Below are 20,755 nucleotides of genomic sequence, written 5' to 3'. Positions count from 1 at the left end.
TGCAAATACGATCAAAACAGTTTTACAGTTATCAAACGGAAATGTAATAATGCAATGTCATTAGTTCATCACATGAGAACGTAGATTATATCTGTATTTTCCAGGTCTTGTTTGGTCTTGAAATAGCTGGTCCACAGGTGCAGAAATGTTCGATTCCACAGGCGACAAGTGTTCACTTTGTACAATGCTCGGTTCAGGATTCAAATGAGTGGTTTCTGCTGAGGTGTCAAAGTTCTGCGTTTCAGTTCGTGGATGGTCCGTTAGGTACTCTGCATCACTGAAAGGGATGTGCCTAGAAACAGGTTCTGTCTCGGATACACTAATTCCCTGTCTAACCCAATTGTCATAGGGGAGTGGGAGAGGGACACGCTTCGTGTGGCTGGCGTGCACCCAATTTTTCCTGCCAGCTAGGCGTACTGCAGTTCTGGTTACGAGGAGGACCTGGAACGGGCCCACGGATCTTGGCTGAAGGTTTCGAGTGCGTTCAAAGTTCCGCACTACAACCTGGTCGCCGGGTTTCAACGTATGACCTGGACTCTCCGGCAGTTTAGGCAAGGATTCGAATACCTGTTGATGAATAAGGCTCAGTTTAGCAGTCAGATCATGAAGGTAATCAATCAACATTGGGTATTCTATCTGTCTGAATTCCTTTGGCCTAGGGACTCCCCAAACATTAGCAGGGCGGCCGAACACAATCTCATATGGGCTAAGCCCTACTCGAGAATGTACAGTCGCTCTGGTGGACAGTAAAGCTAGAGGCAGTGCGTCTGGCCAAGAGAGACCAGTGGAAGCTTGAATTTTCGCAAGTTTCAGCTTCAGGGTGCCATTGTACCCTTCCACCAAACCTGCTGACTGTGGATGGTTCGCACTGTGGAATTTTTGTACAATTCCTAGACCTGCACACACACTCTTCATAACTTTCTCTACAAACTCACTTCCGTTGTCTGACCAAACAATCCGTGGCATACCATACCTAGGGAAGTATTCTTTGAGGAGGATTTTGGCAGTGGACATGGCAGTTTTATCCTTTAATGGGTATGCCTCAATCCATCTCGAAAAGGCACATACTACCACTAGGACATACTTAAGATTGTTGCACCTGTCCATTTGGATATAATCCAACTGAATCACTTCAAAAGGACAAGAAGGGGGAGCAAAATGACCAGTTGGGGTTGGGGTTCCCTTGCCAGGATTATGCATCAGGCATACCATGCAGTTTTTCACCACTCTTTCCGCACACTTAGTAATTCCATCGTTCTTCCATACTGGAGCTAACATTTTACAGATCCCTTTCGAACTGATGTGCGCTGCTCCATGCGCCATCGTGACTACCGCAAGTACATACGCATCGGGTAACATCCAACGTTGCTGCTCTGACAGATCGATCCAACATCCACTCAAATCTATTTTACCCGTTTTCTCCTTCCATTCATTCTTCTCATTTTCAGTTGCCTCATTTTGGATTGCTTTCACACTGTCAATTGTATTCTCACACATTCCAGATTCAGCAATCCATCTTGCAGACGTTGCAGCGTACATTCGGCTCATCATGTTCTTGGCCGTTTCTTTAGCGACCTCGTCAGCAAACGCATTCCCTCGGCCAACATCATCCGTAATCTTTCGATGTGCACTGCACTTCACAATCGCAACTTCATTCGGTAGGGTCAGGGATTCTAATAGATCGCTGACTAACTGTCCATGTTGGATCTTAGTTCCATGGGACGTGAGAAAACCTCTTTCTCTCCAGAGACGCCCAAAATTGTGTGCGACGCCAAAGGCGTACTGGCTATCAGTAAACACATTCACTCTCTTTTCCTCAGCTAAAACACACGCTCTTGTCAATGCAATTAATTCTGCTGCTTGGGCAGAATTCTGACTCACTCTTGCAGTCTCAACAATCGTACTCAAAGTCGTAACTGCATACGCGGCCGTCACATAACCATTCTGTAGTTTAAAACAGGACCCATCGACATATAACGTGCCGTCTGGGTCTGATAACGGAGTATCTTTCAAATCAATTCTACCTTTTGTCTCTTCCTCAGTTCTGAAACAACAATCATGGGGCTCTGAATCACTCGACTCCTGAGTAGTCGGCAACAGTGTTGCTGGATTCAATATGTTGCATCGCTTGATCTGAATGTGACTTGCCAAAAGCGTCAGCTCATAGCCTGATAATCTAGCACTGGTGAGGTGCTGAGTTTTCGTTCTATTCATGAGTGTATCCACAGCATGTGGAACCATGACTACTAACATGTTGTTCATGACTAGTCCAGCAGACTGTCGAATAGACACTGCGGCTGCTGCCGTGGCTCTTAAACAACTTGGCAATGCTCTGGCTACCGGATATAATGTGGATGAAAAATATGCACAAGGCCGTTGTTTGTCGCCGAATTGTTGTGTTAATACTCTCAATGCACAACCTTCTCTTTCATGGACATATAGTGTAAACGGTTTACTGTAGTCAGGAGTACCCAACACAGGAGCTGAACACAGCGCATCACGTAAGTCAGAGAAGCTCTGTTGACATTCATCAGACCATGGCAAAGGGCTCGGAACACCTTTTCCAGTCAGGGCTACCAACGGTTTTGCCATGAGAGAAAAATTTGGGATCCATTGCCTACAGTATGACGTAATACCCAAAAACGCACGCACTTCTCTTTGTGTGCTTGGTACAGTCATCTGTGAAATTGCTTTGATTCTCTCTGGGGTCAACCTTCTTCCCTCCTTTGACAAAAGATGACCTAAGTAGGTCACTTCTTGGCAACAATATTGTAGTTTAGAAGGTGACACCTTGTGATGTAAGTCGGACAAATGACGTAATAAAGAAATAGTAGCTGCTTTGCAAGTTTCCTTGTCGTCAGCGGCTAGCAAAAGATCGTCTACGTATTTGATCAGAGCAACACCATGAGGAAGTACAAGAGCATCTAATTGACTTTTTAATGCTTGGCTGTAAATTGAAGGGCTTTCACAATAACCTTGTGGAGCGCGTTTGAATCTGAAACTGCGTCCTCCTAATGAGAAACCAAAAATGTCTCTACTTTCTTCTGCTATTTTCAAGTCGATCACCGTAAACCATGATGCCGATGCAGGAATCAACATCAATAATGCAGTGATATCTGGTACCACTGGAAACTGTGGAATCATAATTTTGTTAACCTCTCTGAGGTCAATCACAAATCTGTAGATTGGAGGTTTGGAAGGATCAGTGCGTTTCAAAATCGGCAGGACAGGACTATTGCAGACGTTTCCTCTAGTTTCCTCTATCACATCTTTCTGTATCAAGTCTTTTACAATTAGTAAGAGTGCTTGTTCACCTTCGTTTGAAATCCGATACTGTGAGATTCGTGGAAATTTAACATTCGCTTTTAGACTTACCACGTAAGGGGGAATTTCCAAGAGGCCTACATCGTTGGGACCAGTTGCCCAAAGAGTATCAGGGAGAGAACGCAACTCCGGTGGGAGCTTGTCCATCGACATGTACATCGGGGAGATGACTCCTTTACCTAATGTGAGCTGTACTCCCGAAGGAGAACAGTACAACGTCGCATGCAGGCGTTTCAACAGGTCTAAACCAAGCAGATTCTCATTACAACCGGTTGTTAAAATGAGGGGTGCTTCTAGCTCGCATGGCCCAACAGTGATAGATAAAGGACTGGACACAGGATTGTGAACAGGGGCGCCTGAGAAACCTACTGAAGTGTTCGTTAAGCCGGACAAAGGTGCGCCAGGGAGTTTCGCACGCATGATTGAACTTTTTGCCGCACCAGTATCCAACAGAAACGGTTCGACCACGCCTGAGGTAACTACTGTGACATAAGGTCCACTCTGATCAACTGGAACTGATACTACTCCCTCTCTCTGCCTGCGGCTGTCCTATTGTTCGTTTCTTTGAATCTCTTCATTATGATCATAGTAATCTTCAACATGATACTGTGGAGATCTACCTGGCTGCGTAGGTTGTACATTTCGCTGGTCGAAATAATTCGATTGGCGATCAGCCTGTGGTGTCATCGTACCACGCCCTCTACCTCTAGGAGCTTGCATAAATCCAACATTACCTCTCTGAGCTGGGACACCACTAGTTTGTGGGTGTAGTACTGGACACTCATTCTTATAATGACCCTCCTTTTTACAATAGGCACACTGATTCCATGCTAACTGTTGTCGGGGAAAATTATAATTAAATCTTTGGGTCGTCCCTTGCTGGAATTGTGGCTGCGGTTGAAACTGGGGTCGCTGCTGTGAATCTGACTGATTCGAACGAGGCGGATATGCCTGTTGCAAAAGAACTTTGGTTTTTAAATCTTTCGTTTTCTTTTCTGACTTTTCCTTCTCTTCTTTCTCTCTATTCTCTTAATACTGAGCAGTTGCAAGTATCTGTGCTGTCGTCGACACTGCCCATGCACTTTCAGAATCCTTTAACTTGTTACTAAGCTCAGGTAGTAAATTAAACACGAACTTATCAACAAACAATCTCTGACCTCCCTCGGTACTCATATCTTGCCCACTGTGATCTACAAAGGTCTCTTCAAATCTAGTGAAGAAGTCAGAGACGCTTTCGTCCTTCTTTTGCTTGCATGCTGATAGTTTATCCCAATTTACTCGTAACGCTGGCATCAGCGTTTTCATCAGGTTGATTATTCTGCCAGGTAAGTCAGTCAGCAATCAGAGGTTCAGGTTTAGCTCCACCAACCTGCTGTGCGTCTGCCGCTACGATAGCTGGCCAATCACCTCCTAAGGCGACTGGGTGGTTCTCTTTCCGAATCTTGGCCCATATAGGTTGTGGTACTACATTACCAAACAGCATTTCAATGTCTGCCAAATTCATGATACACGCTTGGACTGTCTGTGTTAATTCTTTGTAATAACCAGCAGTATTCTTACGAGGGTCTGGTAATGCTTGTTTTACTGCTAATACTTCAGCCCGTTTCCAAGGAATGTGTATCCACACTCTCTGGAATTGTGCTGGAGCAGCTGCAATACCCAAGTTCGCATCAGCGGCAACTGCTTCGCGCCATATGGGCGGAACTTCTCTCATCGGATACTGACCTCGTCTTTTCCTAGTTATCGGTGTACCATCAGGGTCTCTTGTCGCCCGAAAAGGGGACTCATCCCTATAAGCTAAAATTAATTCTATCGCTCTCCCTACTTCTGAACCTATCACCATTCCTGCGGCAAATTTCTGCTGAATATTTATTAAATCAGAAGGGACGGAATCTAAGTCATCATCTTCCCATTCCTCACGCACAAGAGAACACACCACGTCAAAAACATAACGTTGAGTTGGTTCATTCCACTGCATAAATGTGTCTAATACTCTTCGTGCATCATACTTCACAGCTTTCGACATCCACCTAAGAGCTGTCGAATCTAACGTCTCTCGTTCCTCGGGACCAGGAAGCTGGCTACGTCTCTGTATAAAGTCAGAAACGGGGGTCCCAATTAAGGACCTGTAAAGAGGGGTTAATATATTAGTTACAGAGTCGGTTATTTTCCGACGAACGGAAAGCGGAGTCAGAATGACAGGGCTTGGGGACAGGGCAGTTGGAGCAGATGAAGTAGTAAGGGTAGGAGTAGTAGGTAAAGCAGTTTGCGAAACGATAGGCAAAGGCGGAATAGGCGACCCAGGAAGAGGGGGTGCCGTAGGATCATTGACCACGGGAAAGACAGGAGCTGGATTCAAAGGGAGTGGAGCACCTATCCCAGGCTGACCAACAGCTGGCTGTACAACAGGTAGTAACTGTGGTACTGTAATACCCTGTGCATACGGTGGAGGTGAACTCAACAGGTAAGACAACAGGGGATCCTTTTCAGGGTCCTCTATCGGCTTAGCAGGACAAGATGGCAATACAGGGTAACATTTATCAATTGCCAAATTATGTTTTATACTCGCCTTCTTGATTGCTTTCTGGGTCTCGTTGAAATGCAGCTGCCTAGCAGACTCCATTAAAGTCAACCCTTTCTCTTTCTGTTCTTTCTTTGTTTTCCTAATTTCTCTCTGTTTGGCTTCTTTGCGCCATACGCGAAAAGAATCAAACATCGCCGGCCGGGCTTTTCTCTTAAACAACTTCATTTCTAAATTATCTAGAATTTCCGTTTCGAAACTACCATGCGGTGGCCAACTAAGGACACCATCTTTCTTGGTATAACGGACCCATACTTCATTATACGTAATAGGACCCACACCATGTTTACAATAGAGCTCATATGTAGGAGTCCCAATCGGAGGAACCAAACACGAGTCCTCCAACCGTGAATCCCCGTTGCAACGTAACCAGGACAAAAAACAATTGTTACCCTTAGTCATGACTACAAAGACAAATTCCAACCAAAATGCGCAGAGAACTTAGGCCTACCAAAATGAACCAATACCAAATACCAAGATTATCTTAACAAGAGCAACCAATGATAATCTACAAATCCAAAACGTATCCGAATAACCAAACTGAGCACAACCCACTTAATACTTAACTGAAATGTGGAAGACGTCACCAAGGAGAACCCGTCTTCGTCTCGCCGTACTAAGGTCTGCACCTCGGGTCCAAGACAGGGCGACAGTCAAGGCAGCGGTCCTCTGTAGCCGTCTGGGAACGGGAACCCTCGTGGAAGAGATCGTCGGGCCACTTTTACGACATGCAGGGATCGATGAAGCGGGGTACCTCCCTCCGGAATCTTCACACGAAACTTCTCGAACTTTTCAGGCTTTGGACCGGTACCGGATGACGTCGCCCCACGTTGGGCACCAATTTGAGGTTCTGGACTTTTAAGAGTCCAGAGGTGTCAGGGAAACAACACCCGAAGACCCCTGAGTTCCCCCTGTCCCGGTGCACAAACAAACAGAGACACGGGCTTCTCGATGGCGGCGTCAAAGACCAAGGTTTATTTACTGCAGGGATACAGAAATCATAGTAACCACACAGAGGCAGAATCTAGGAGACTGTTCGAATTGCATTAAGTGGGTTGTTTCTTAAATACAAGAAAAATTTCTTGGGGCAACATTACAAGAATATTTCTCATGCCCAACCCTGTATCCCAAACAGATAATAAATAAACATCAAACAATGATTAGTTGTAGGTTTTCGGTATTCGATCAGGTCCTCTCGACAGTTTTTCATTCTTCGCCCGATCCTCCCCATCATAAAAATCGTAACCTCCCCATTGTAAAAGCCCAGAAAGAAAGGAGCAGAGCCAGGTGCAAAGGATTGAAATGTAGGATAAGAGGTGTTTATGGATCATAAACGGGCAGGGCAATCGTCTTCGGCCTTTCAGTCAGGACAACGGACACGAGAACCAGTATAGCAGGGCTGGCCTCAGGCAAGGGAGGCAGCTTGGTTCTGCCTAGTCATGTAGCGTCAGCCTTTCTCGGGGCTCGAGCTTACGTGTCCTTAACAAGGTGATCCTGCCGGGGTCATCGTCCGTTCATTGGCTATGTGAGGGCAAGAAACAAAATGGATGCCGTAACTAAAATGGGTGCCATGACTTTACTGACAGAATGCCCTATTTTCCAGTGAATTCATGCCAGTTGCGCAGCGAAAACACTGTCATGTATATGATGGATCATTTGCGGTTCATTGATACCAAAATCGTGTCAGTACTATGATACCGAATTCACGGTTTCGGATCGCTACAGAACCTCACCACTCCAATCTACCAACTTTGGGAAGGTGTTGGACACTAAAAGGGTAACATTTATTTTTTCCACAACAATGTATACCAATTTGGAGAAAGTGTTGGACACTAAAGGGGTGAAATGTGCCATTTCCACTCCGATCTAAGCCAATCTGGGGAATGTGTTGGCCAGTAAAGGGCTAAAATGTGTAAATTACACAATATGTGGAATATCAATTTGGATATCATTAACATGATTAAAATTACATTTACATTAAAATATCCACTTTTTAAAAATCTCCCCACCATTATCTCTTAAAAGCCCAATATCCAGCTGCTAAAAAATGTATTAATTCATTGTTCTAATACATTAATGCAACTTAAAACACAAATTTCAACAACTTCGTGATTGACAGATTATTTTCTAAAATAAAGAATACATAAAAATCAATAAACATATAGAATCAAAAACATTAGAATACATTGCATGCAAAATAACACATACAAATGATATTGCATACAACAATATTTTCTAAATGTATAGTTTTTACAAGGATATTAAAAATAACACTTAAACAATATTTATACCGTCGATATCTCTGTTGACAATATTTTGTGGGACAAGAAATATTTTTAGGGACAATATTTTTGTATCACAATATTTTTAGTTAGATTTTTTTGTCAAAACACTGATAGGGACAAACACAAGGTTGAGAAGCTGGGACATGAATAAGAAGCAGGCAAATGAGAGTTACAAGAATAACAAACCAGTGGCAAGCAATGGCCAGGCTCTAAGCCCCTGTATGTTCATGGTATGCCATAATATGTCTACAACAAACAGCACATGCAGTATCTAGTAGGCTTGACCTAAAAATAAATGTTGCTCTGCATATCAATTAATGAAAGAGAAGTACAACACATCTACAAAAGTCAGAATGAATGTAAGTAGGGGGGCCTGAAACTAAGGGGCAGTTTTAGATCCTGGCAGGTGTCTTGTTTCTCTACCAGGGGAATGGACCAATTATTCCGTTGCCTTGAAGGAGATGATACCTGCCAGATTTCCAAATGACCACCAAGCTGGTAGTCATTTAGAAAGCAGTGGCAGTAACTGCCATCACAGCAGTTCCTGTCAATGCATTTCACTGTTTGGTACAGGGATCCATCAACATGACAGAGTCTTGCACCAATTTCTATTTTCAAAAAGAAATCCCAAAACAGGATTTTCTTTTTGAAAACCAAAAAGATAATGCCCCCTTACCATGGGAGTCATATCCCATGGTGAATGGGGCATTATCTATTTTTTACTGTCCCTCAGCGCCAGGGAGTGCCTGGTGGTGACAGACAGTAAAAAAAAAAATCCTACTGCTTTTACTCCGTTGGACTGTAGGAGAAGTTTGACCTCAGGGGTAACAGAGTAGTTGCCACAGTTGCCAAAGGTCTGCCCGCATCTAAATTAGGTGGTCGGAAACTTTGTTGGTTGGGAGGCAACTCCTGCTTCCAAAATAGGCATTCATATTTAAAACAATCTTCAATTAATGGATTTCTGAGAAACATTCTAGATCACTTGTTTTTGAGTTAACACCAGCTATAATTCATGACTGGCACAATCAAAAGTTTATTGCTTTGTAGAGTGCCCATTCCTTTAATTAGAAAAATGCAACTGTTTAGAGGGCATATGAGAGCTATAAATAGGTCTATTCTTTATATGCTACAGAGTGTTCACCCCGGATAATTACCAAGAAGTTTCCATTCTTGATGTTGACACGTTTGGACCATGCTCTTTCTTCTCAGGTCACATCAGGGCTGTGCTGAGTCTTGAGGCTGAGAAGTTTTAATTGGTATGATTGGGTAATCGTGACCCAAGGATAATTTCTGGTTGGGTCAGGTTACACATTAGAAGTATTTGTCAGACGAACAGTGACGTGTCTGTGGGGCTCCACCCCAAACAGTGTGAAGTGAGATGCAGCACAAAAGCATATACATGAGACATTTAAAGCGAGGATGTTTTTTTGTCACTTAATAGGCCTATCACCCTTTAGATTTAATTGTGCCAACTCCCATTGTTCTTACTGCTTATTAGGACTGCCCTTATCTTTATGATTAAGATGAGAAGCTCATGTGCTTACTTCATCCTCATTTGGAATGGTGAAATATCCTACCCTTAGGCACTAGTCGGGCACCGTTTTCCAGGAACAGAATGGAGATATGCCTCATTGGACAGTCCATTTGAGAGGATGGAGTTGATCTCATTATGTTCAAATTCTTGGAATGACTTCAAATATTTTCACAACAGTGACTTTTTGATGAGAAAATTGTTCATTATTCCAGTAAAAGGGGCAGGCATGAATTTGAAGGTGTAGCATAAAAATTGTGTAAAAGCAGATGTCACACAACTGCATGCAGGCTTTACAACGTATCTTTCTTTATACCCCTAGGTTTAACCTCTCCATTTTAAATGGCTCCAAAATGATAGTTACCATGGGCCAAGAAGTTACCTTTGAGATTGTTCTCCATCAGCGACCAAAGAAGCATTCGGATCAGCGAGATTTTTTGGGTCTATATACTCTGGACAGCCATCAGCTTTCTGCTCAGACGCATGGCCTGCTGGGTAAAGATCTATCATTCCATGTTGGACCACTACAATTATTTGTCTCTTTTAAATCAGGAGAATAACTTGTGTAGGCCTGCCTTGTTATGTCATCAGACCACTTTACAGGGCACATGATATTGGGACAGTTGAAATCATGGTGTAGTATTCAGAAGGGTTTCCCCTTAGTGGCATGGTTCATCATTGGGCCCTTCCCATTCCACTGCGGAACAGGGCCTGCTGCGATCTACGAGTTATATGGGAGCACATTTTTATAATACAATAGATGAAAAAAAGATGTAAAGAAAATAGGACCAGTTATCCTTGGTCCTGATGAAAATCGTTGGGGTAGGGCTTGACACATGTGTACCTCTGAAACTAAGAACATAATTTCATTGGGTTTCACTTTCTCCCCATTTTTTAACCATACCGGCTGGAGGTACGAATACATTTTTTTTCTGCTAGACAAGAATTTTAATCTTTCACAACCACCCCTCATATTTCTTTTACATCTTTTTCTCATCTATTAAAAACAATATCAAAAAGTGATCCCAAGTAACTCGTAGGTCGCAGCACGTCCCGTTCTGCGGTGGAACGGGAAGGACCCAATGATGAAGCATGCGACCAAGGGAAAACCCTGGTAGGTGAGGGTTTTCTAAAGGAAACGTTCTGTTTTCCAAACCAGAAGTTGAAGTTAAGTCCAAGAGTGAAGACCAATCTAGATTAGATTGTAGAAGTCAAGATGTGATGGGAGTCAGATTTAAATGAGACAGTCTGCCATGTAGTTGGCCTTTCAAATGTACAGATTGTATACAGATTGTATTGTATATATATTAACATTTTGAGGTGCAGGAAGATGGAGTGGTTCACCTAAATGTTAGTAAAATGCTGCAGCCAGAACTATAATGCTGGTGTCATGGCATTTTATAACAGAAGCATCCAGATAGCGCTACATACACCTGAAATGGTGTTGAAGTACTTTCTGAACATGTAGCTCCTTTATTGTAGATTGTGCTTGGTTGGAAGTGTGTAAGTTGGCGGTGAGAACTATTCAAAATATTGCTTGCTTACATTGGTAAGACTGTGAATAAAGCAGAATTCAAGAAAAAGCACTATTTAGCTGGCTATTCAAAGACATGTTTTCCATTTCTACAGTCTTTTTTTGTTATTAGGTAGTATGAAAAATATAAATAGCACATAATTTAACATTCAGTAATTTATTCTAAAAATAAACAGAAATCTCTGATCATCATACAATCTTAAACTAGAAAACTAATCATAAATTTAGACTGACAAATATTTCAAAGAAGTAAATATATTCCTGCTAAACTATATAAACTCTTTTCAACACGAACTCTCATATAATGCAGAAATTCTGTTATGGTACATGGTATTTAGCCACCTGAATAATTCTTCCTGCAGAAAAGTATTTTTTTTTAAAAACTCGATTCATTTTTAATTTCCAGTGAACTAAGAGTAGTACATCAGTACTCTGCCAACCTAGTGAAGTAAAGGAATGCGCTACCCACATAATAATTAAAACACATTTATATCCTGAAGCAGATAAGGAACCATCATCTCTAATTAATCCAAACAAAATTGCAAATGCATCAAAAGAAACATAGCCATTAATTAGTCAATTAGGGCTTCATTACAAGTTTGGTGGTCCTCCAGCGGCGCTGCCACTGTGCCATCCGCTGGAGGACTGCCAAAGCCATGGTGCGTCTGCCTGCCAGATTACAAGTGTAACCCAGGTTGGGTGGGTGGTGCCGTGGTGGTCCCACGGCAGTGGTTTTTTAGGCTCATAGGAGAGCCTAACATGCAGACCGCTACCGTGAGAGCACCAACTGCACATTTCTGCATGGCATTGCATGCATTGGGTTGCACATGCCACTACATGCGGGAAAGGGGGTTTAATTCCAGGGTGGCACAGCATGTGCCCACCCACATACACCCCCTGGCCCAGAGGAGGTAGAGGGCCCTGTTAGGGCCTGCAGTGTGACGGTGGTCGGACACTCGTAATAAGGCCCTTAGTGAATGAGAAAAGCAGATCAAAAAAAGAGAGAAGGCATATGGCTATAACATGTTGCCTGTCCCCTTCCTCGATCTGACATCTAAAACAGAGATTGTGGGAAGATGGTTAAAACATATTAATCATCTTTAGACTATAATAGATCAACCACTGGGTGAAAAACAATTGTTTTCTAAATTTGGGAGCTCTGACCAACTTATAACTGTACTGAGATACATTCCTCCATTTAGTTCATGTTGTTCTAAACCAGTTCTCTCTCTGCGCTTTTTTGCCTATTCCAGAAGCCAATCCCTCTGAGTTTGTATTTAAAAATAACTTTTAAAATCGTACATGGCTTTTCGTCATCCCAGACTGGGTACTACTGGCTCAGATTCGTTAGTTTCTTTATTTTTTATTATAAAACACAACACGTCTCCCTCAGTAGTACCTAGAAACCCAAATACCCTCATGATATCCATTCAGAGAATATTTAAAATCTGCTATGTTAGGTATCACAAGCTGTTTCTCTTTAGAATCTCAGTATTTGAAAGAGATAAATCAAATTCTGTGCAATCTTTTAAGGTCTAAAATTCAATTTTATTACAGTCTGTGATCTTGTGCTCCTTAAAATGTTAATTCTTGTGAAACACCAACTCATAAATAGTTTTATATTGAGTTTTTTGTAGGAAGCATAAATATTTTGAGAAACATGCTAGATGAATCCCTGAGGACTCTATCATTGCATGGAACACACATTTGTCAAAAATGGGAGCGTACATCATTCAACCTGGAAATAGTATCCAATAAGCCCCCTGATAATAAAGATGCAGGTGATGCAAGGCCAATTCACTGTGGTCTTTATTTAGTTGTAACTAGGAGAGCTATAGACAAGCATGCCAATAATTCTAAATGAATTTATGAACCACTGAGTCAGCTTCTGAAAAACCTTTTGGGCAGCCTAATAGGAACTTTAGTGAATGAGAGAATAAACAACAGCAATTTAGGGCCTGATTAGGATGGCCCTATCGCAGACAGGACCGACCGACAGGCTGTCGGCAGTTCCGCAGTAGGCATTACAATGCGATTACCACAACGGCCGTCGCAATGCCTATATTTTGCATAGTGGTAGGTCCTGCTGGGTGCAGCACCCGCTGCAATGTAAAAAAGGGACACTGTACACATCCCTGCACTACGTGGCAGGCACCATGTGGTGCCTGCCACATGGTGCAGGAATGTGTAGGGGGGCACCATTGGTACTCCAAGTGCCCACAGCTTAGGGCCTGGGGGAAGGGGGGGCACTACAGGCCACCAAAGTCCCTTTCCGCCTGCCTGTTCATTGCGGGTTAACCGCCATGAACAGGCAGGCTCTAAAGGGACATCGTAATCCCTAAAGCGGTGCCTGGCAGGCACCACAACCATTGTAGGGAATACGAGGCCTACCGGCGGGCTCAAGGAGCCCATCGGATGGGTGGAGGTTGGTCTTCCCGACCGCCATACATCCACCCGCCATTGTAATATTGTCGGCGGATGTGGTGGGCCGATGGTGGTAGGACCGCCACCGATGGGCTGTTAGTGGCTGTCCCACCGTCCATCCTAATCGGGCCCATAATCATCTTTAACTACACTAATCTGCCGAGATTGATAAAGGCAGTCTTTTCCACTTACTAAAAAGATTTCACACTTTCGCTAATGTAGCCATATAATTCAGTTTAAATAGGTCAGTATAATTAGAAGTAATGTAATTCTTAAATATCTAATGGGAGGGGGGAACATACCTACTGCCTAACCCTGAAGAAAGAACATCAATAGAAGCATTAAGTAACAAAATGTCACATTTTTCTTGATTATTGTAATAACCCTAATTAAGGCAACTTCATGAATTTTGTACAGCAGAGTTTGGATATTGGATTTCTCCACTCTGAGACTAAAGCATATGCATACATTTTTAATTTTGATGTCCCCTGAGAAGGAAGACAGATCTTATTTTTGTTACGAATACCAATAGTCAATAGCTTGATAAATAAAGCAAATAAAATGGGAGACGTCGGACAGCTTTGACGATACCCGTGGGAAATATTGACTTCACCCACTTAAGATGAATTTATTTGTATTGAAGCTGAAGCACCTACATTAAGATTTTTTAACATTAGGAGTGGCAAACGAATACACCTTCAAAATTCAGAATAAATCTTTTGTGAAAAAAAAAACCAATAGCCTATTGTGGATATTTGCTGAAAAAAACTGCCATTCTGATCCTGATGTATTAAACTATGCACTACCACCATAACCGTATTAGCAATTGAAGTATTTATAATCAGCATAAAATTTATGGGATTATGGGAATTAGTATTCAAAGCAGGTTTCTCCTTTTTTAAAATACTACCAGCTATGGCATCTGACAAGGAACATGGCACCCCCATAAAATAGAATTAAATATTATTATCATAACTTTATGTGATTCAGGAAAATGTTTTTAAACACCTCTATCGGTATCCTATTGCTGCCTGTGGCTTTTCCATTTGTGTATCTCTTTAATAGAGTTTTAAATGAATCCACTTAAAACAATTTGATTGAGTTCAATTTTTGATCAGTAGAACGACTTGGAAAATCTAAGTCCAAGACCCCCATCAGACTGAGGAATAAATGGGCTTATAATGATTATGAAACACCTGTTGGATAGAACTTTGATCAAGAACAGATAACTTTGTTACAGGATGAATAATGCCTTTAATAAAGTTTTTATTGGCCCTTGTTTTTATAGACCACACTAGCATCCTGCCCACATGCTCATTCTTTTAATAGAATTACCGATAGACCTTTAAAATGGTCTATAGCTATAAAATGGTCCCTCAAGATTTGGTTGGTCTGAACCAGGTTAAGAAGGCTAACTTTAGAATTACAAAAATGGACTGCAACAGATGTTCTTTCAATTCCCTTTTGAAGTAGCATCATCACAGCTCTCCTTCCCCTAAGCAATGTTGCTGAATAGACCGTAACATGCCCTCTAAAAACAGCCTTGAAGGTATGACAAACTATAAAAAATTGGTGCAGATCCTAGATTCATATGAAAAAACTCTATGATGAAATTGCGAGTGGATGACACTCATTCTGACTCAGAGAGCAATAATTTGTTGAAGGACCACCTTCTATGCGGTGTAGGGCCTAAACTGAGATCAGTCTCCATTGAGATAAGAGTATGGAGTGAAAAGCTGTTATATATTATTGAAGAACCTCTGCAGACTAAGCACTGAGAGATTAAAAAGAAATCTATGCTAGATGCCGAATTGAATCTCGCAGAAAAACATGGAAAATGTTTTTGCAAGGGAAACTGTTCCCTCTAATGGTCTATTAAGTCAAAATCTGATTTAAAGGTTGAAATACATGACTCAGTTTTTGGTTTGCATTGTTTCCCACTTCTCTAGGCTTCTAAATCTGGAGCCTGGATAAAGTTAAAATCACCTCCCAAAATATTAGGACCATTTGAATGTAGAGTCAATGAATTTACATGCTGCAGAGCTTCAACCTGATCTTCAACAGGGTCATAGTAACTCGCAAAGTTATAGGTTTTAAAACCGATAGACACATCAGGCCATAACTATTTCCCTAAATAATCAATTCTTGATTAATCTAAGTTCCAGTTTAATGAACAAAAGAGAGAGCCACTCCTCTGTGGACCGCGAATAAGTTATACGAAGCCGATCAAGGGATTGAAATCTTACAATTATTGGATTTCAGATGGGTCTCTTCAAGAAACAATATACCTGATCCTAAGGTGCTAATCCACTTTACTGCTGTATGAAACTTCTGCTTATTATGAATCCCTTTGATGTTACATGATAGAACTCTAACTAACCCAATGTTTTGAATCAACACTAGAACAAACACAGAGATGACTGTCTAAAAGAAGAAAAACTGTGATAACTACCCATTTTTTGCCACATCTCATGTATCAAACCCAATTCACCCCTTCCATCCCTACCCTCCATCTAGGGCTTCAATGAGGGCAGTACTTGTCTTACTCCTTCAGCTACACTAGCCCCTTCCTTCAAATGTGGTGCCATGGAATTGCACTGTGTGGATCTGTGGAGGCAGGTATGGTGGACACAATCCTGACAAACATTACTAAATGTTACCTCCAGATACTACACCTGACTACTGATAAACAGCCAAAGAATTAATAATCCTAAAAGAAAAGAAAACGAGATACAAATCAGCAGAACCTATAAAGCAAATAGCCTCACAAGACAAACATGAACATCCAATTGCCTATCCTTAAAATGTCCTGGACCAATTCAATAGAAAGAAAATAAATTCAAATCTGCCCTTATAGAGTAATTTAAGCTTAAACTGCGGAAAAGCAGAAGCCTGTACTCCTACTAATATGGAAGAATCAAATTTTATTATAAAACACAACACGTCTCCCTCAGTAGTACCTAGAAACCCAACTACCCTCATGATATCCATTCAGAGAATATTTAAAATCTGCTATGTTAGGTATCACAATCTGTTTCACTTTAGAATCTCAGTATTTGAAAGAGATAAATCAAATTCTGTGCAATCTTGTAAGGTCTAAAATTCAATTTTATTACAGTCTGTGATCTTGTGCTCCTTAAAATGTTAATTCTTGTGAAACACCAACTCATAAATAGTTTTCTATTGAGTTTTTTGTAGGAAGCATAAATATTTTGAGAAACATGGTAGATGAATCCCTGAGGACTCTATCATTGCATGGAACACACATTTGTCAAAATTGGGAGCGTACATCATTCAACCTGGAAATAGTATCCAATAAGCCCCCTGATAATAAAGATGCAGGTGATGCAAGGCCAATTCACTGTGGTCCTTATTTAGTTGTAAATAGGAGAGCTATAGACAAGCATGCCAATAATTCTAAATGAATGTATGAACCACTGAGTCAGCTTCTGAAAAACCTTTTGGGCAGCCTAATAGGAACTTTAGTGAATGAGAAAATAAACAACAGCAATCTAGGGCCTGATTAGGATGGCCCTATCGCAGACAGGACCGACCGACAGGCTGTCGGCAGTTCCGCAGTAGGCATTACAATGCGATTACCACAACGGCCGTCGCAATGCCTATATTTTGCATAGTGGTAGGTCCTGCTGGGTGCAGCACCCGCTGCAATGTAAAAAAGGGACACTGTACATATCCCTGCACTACGTGGCAGGCACCATGTGGTGCCTGCCACATGGTGCAGGGATGTGTAGGGGGGCACCATTGGTACTCCAAGTGCCCACAGCTTAGGGCCTGGGGGAAGGGGGGGCACTACAGGCCACCAAAGTCCCTTTCCGCCTGCCTGTTCATTGCGGGTTAACCGCCATGAACAGGCAGGCTCTAAAGGGACATCGTAATCCCTAAAGCGGTGCCTGGCAGGCACCACAACCATTGAAGGGAATACGAGGCCTACCGGCGGGCTCAAGGAGCCCATCGGATGGGTGGAGGTTGGTCTTCCCGACCGCCATACATCCACCCACCATTGTAATATTGTCGGCGGATGTGGTGGGCCGATGGTGGTGGGACCGCCACCGATGGGCTGTTAGTGGCTGTCCCACCGTCCATCCTAATCGGGCCCATAGTCATCTTTAACTACTCTAATCTGCCGAGATTGATAAAGGCAGCCTTTTCCACTTACTAAAAAGATTTCACACTTTTGCTAATGTAGCCATATAATTCAGTTTAAATAGGTCAGTATAATTAGAAGTAATGTAATTCTTAAATATCTAATGGGAGGGGGGAACATACCTACTGCCTAACCCTGAAGAAAGAACATCAATAGAAGCATTAAGTATTAAAATGTCACATTTTTCTTGATTATTGTAATACCCCTAATTAAGGCAACTTCATGAATTTTGTACAGCAGAGTTTGGATATTGGATTTCTCCACTCTGAGACTAAAGCATATGCATACATTTTTAATTTTGATGTCCCCTGAGAAGGAAGACAGATCTTATTTTTGTTACGAATACCAATAGTCAATAGCTTGATAAATAAAGCAAATAAAATGGGAGACATCGGACAGCTTTGACGATACCCGTGGGAAATATTGACTTCACCCACTTAAGATGAATTTATTTGTATTGAAGCTGAAGCACCTACATTAAGATATTTTAACATTAGGAGTGGCAAACGAATACACCTTCAAAATTCAGAATAAATCTTTTGTGAAAAAAAAAAACAATAGCCTATTGTGGATATTTGCTGAAAAAAACAGCCATTCTGATCCTGATGTATTAAACTATGCACTACCACCATAACCGTATTAGCAATTGAAGAATTTATAATCAGCATAACATTTATGGGATTATGAGAATTAGTATTCAAAGCAGGTTTCTCCTTTTTTAAATTACTAACAGCTATGGCATCTGAGAAGGAACATGGCACCCCCATAAAATAGAATTAAATATTATTATCATAACTTTATGTCATTCAGGAAAATGTTTTTAAACACCTCTATCGGTATCCTATTGCTGCCTGTGGCTTTTCCATTTGTGTATCTCTTTAATAGAGTTTTAAATTAATCCACTTAAAAGAATTTGATTGAGTTCAATTTTTGATCAGTAGAAAGACTTGGAAAATCTAAGTCCAAGACCCCCATCAGACTGAGGAATAAAGGGGCTTATAATGATTATGAAACACCTGTTGGATAGAACTTTGATCAAGAACAGATAACTTTGTTACAGGATGAATAATGCCTTTAATAAAGTTTTTATTGGCCCTTGTTTTTATAGACCACACTAGCATCCTGCCCACATGCTCATTCTTTTAATAGAATTACCGATAGACCTTTAAAATGGTCTATAGCTATAAAATGGTCCCTCAAGATTTGGTTGGTCTGAACCAGGTTAAGAAGGCTAACTTTAGAATTACAAAAATGGACTGCAACAGTTGTTCTTTCAATTCCCTTTTGAAGTAGCGTCATCACAGCTCTCCTTCCCCTAAGCAATGTTGCTGAATAGACCGTAACATGCCCTCTAAAAACAGCCTTGAAGGTATGACAAACTATAAAAAATTGGTGCAGATCCTAGATTCATATGAAAAAACTCTATGATGAAATTGCGAGTGGATGACACTCATTCTGACTCAGAGAGCAATAATTTGTTGAAGGACCACCTTCTATGCGGTGTAGAGCCTAAACTGAGATCAGTCTCCATTGAGATAAGAGTATGGAGTGAAAAGCTGTTATATATTATTGAAGAACCTCTGCAGACTAAGCACTGAGAGATTAAAAAGAAATCTATGCTAGATGCCGAATTGAATCTCGCAGAAAAACATGGAAAATGTTTTTGCAAGGGAAGCTGTTCCCTCTAATGGTCTATTAAGTCAAAATCTGATTTAAAGGTTGAAATACATGACTCAGTTTTTGGTTTGCATTGTTTTCCACTTCTCTAGGCTTCTAAATCTGGAGCCTGGATAAAGTTAAAATCACCTCCAAAAATATTAGGACCATTTGAATGTAGAGTCAATGAATTTACATGCTGCAGAGCTTCAACCTGATCTTCAACAGGGTCATAGTAACTCGCAAAGTTATAGGTTTTAAAACCGATAGACACATCAGGCCATAACTATTTCCCTAAATAATCAATTTTTGATTAATCTAAGTTCCAGTTTAATGAACAAAAGAGAGAGCCACTCCTCTGTGGACCGTGAATAAGTTATACGAAGCCGATCAAGGGATTGAAATCTTACAATTATTGGATTTCAGATGGGTCTCTTCAAGAAACAATACACCTGATCTTAAGGTCCTAATCAACTTTACTGCTGTATGAAACTTCTGCTTATTATGAATCCCTTTGATGTTACATGATAGAACTCTAACTAACCCAATGTTTTGAATCAACACTAGAACAAACACAGAGATGACTGTCTAAAAGAAGAAAAACTGTGATAACTACCCGTTTTTTGCCACATCTCATGTATCAAACCCAATTCACCCCTTCGATCCCTACCCTCCATCTAGGGCTTCAATGAGGGCAGTGCTTGTCTTATTCCTTCAGCTACACTAGCCCCTTCCTTCAAATGTGGTGCCATGGAATTGCACTGTGTGTATCTGTGGAGGCAGGTATGGTGGACACAATCCTGACAAACATTACTAAATGTTACCTCCAGATGCTACACCTGACTACTGATAAACAGCCAAAGAATTAATAATCCTAAAAGAAAAGAAAACGAGATACAAATCAGCAGAACCTATAAAGCAAATAGCCTCACAAGACAAACATGAACATCCAATTGCCTATCCTTAAAATGTCCTGGACCAATTCAATAGAAAGAAAATAAATTCAAATCTGCCCTTATAGAATAATTTAAGCTTAAACTGCGGAAAAGCAGAAGCCTGTACTCCTACTAATATGGAAGAATCAAATATGTTCCTAAACTATTTCCCCTTCCAAGCTGAAGCAATAGCTATGTCAGAATTTACCTGAAATTTAAAGTCTTCTGTTGATCCAAAAGATTTCCAATGTATTACCTTAGTTAATATCTGGTTTTTAAGATGGTAACCAGAGAAATAAACCAGAGTCGTGCATGCATAC

The 20,755-nt window shown here is 41.3% G+C and overlaps 1 protein-coding gene across 2 annotated transcripts in view; it reads left to right on the top strand.

Moving 5' to 3' along the window:
- Nucleotides 1–20,755, top strand: part of LOC146797519 (inter-alpha-trypsin inhibitor heavy chain H3-like) — a 415,853-nt gene that overhangs the window by 370,096 nt on the left and 25,002 nt on the right. For both annotated transcript variants that reach the window (XM_085624536.1, XM_085624537.1), the window contains one exon: nt 10,044–10,216. In XM_085624536.1, coding sequence (XP_085480662.1) covers nt 10,044–10,216 — 173 coding nt within the window. The remainder of the gene's footprint in view (nt 1–10,043; nt 10,217–20,755) is intronic.

The sequence above is a fragment of the Triturus cristatus genome, chromosome 9 (genome assembly GCF_964204655.1).
Source record: "Triturus cristatus chromosome 9, aTriCri1.1, whole genome shotgun sequence".
Lineage (NCBI taxonomy): Eukaryota > Metazoa > Chordata > Amphibia > Caudata > Salamandridae > Triturus > Triturus cristatus.
The sequence above is the reverse complement of the archived record's forward strand: the minus strand, read 5'-3'. Positions and strand labels throughout refer to the sequence as shown.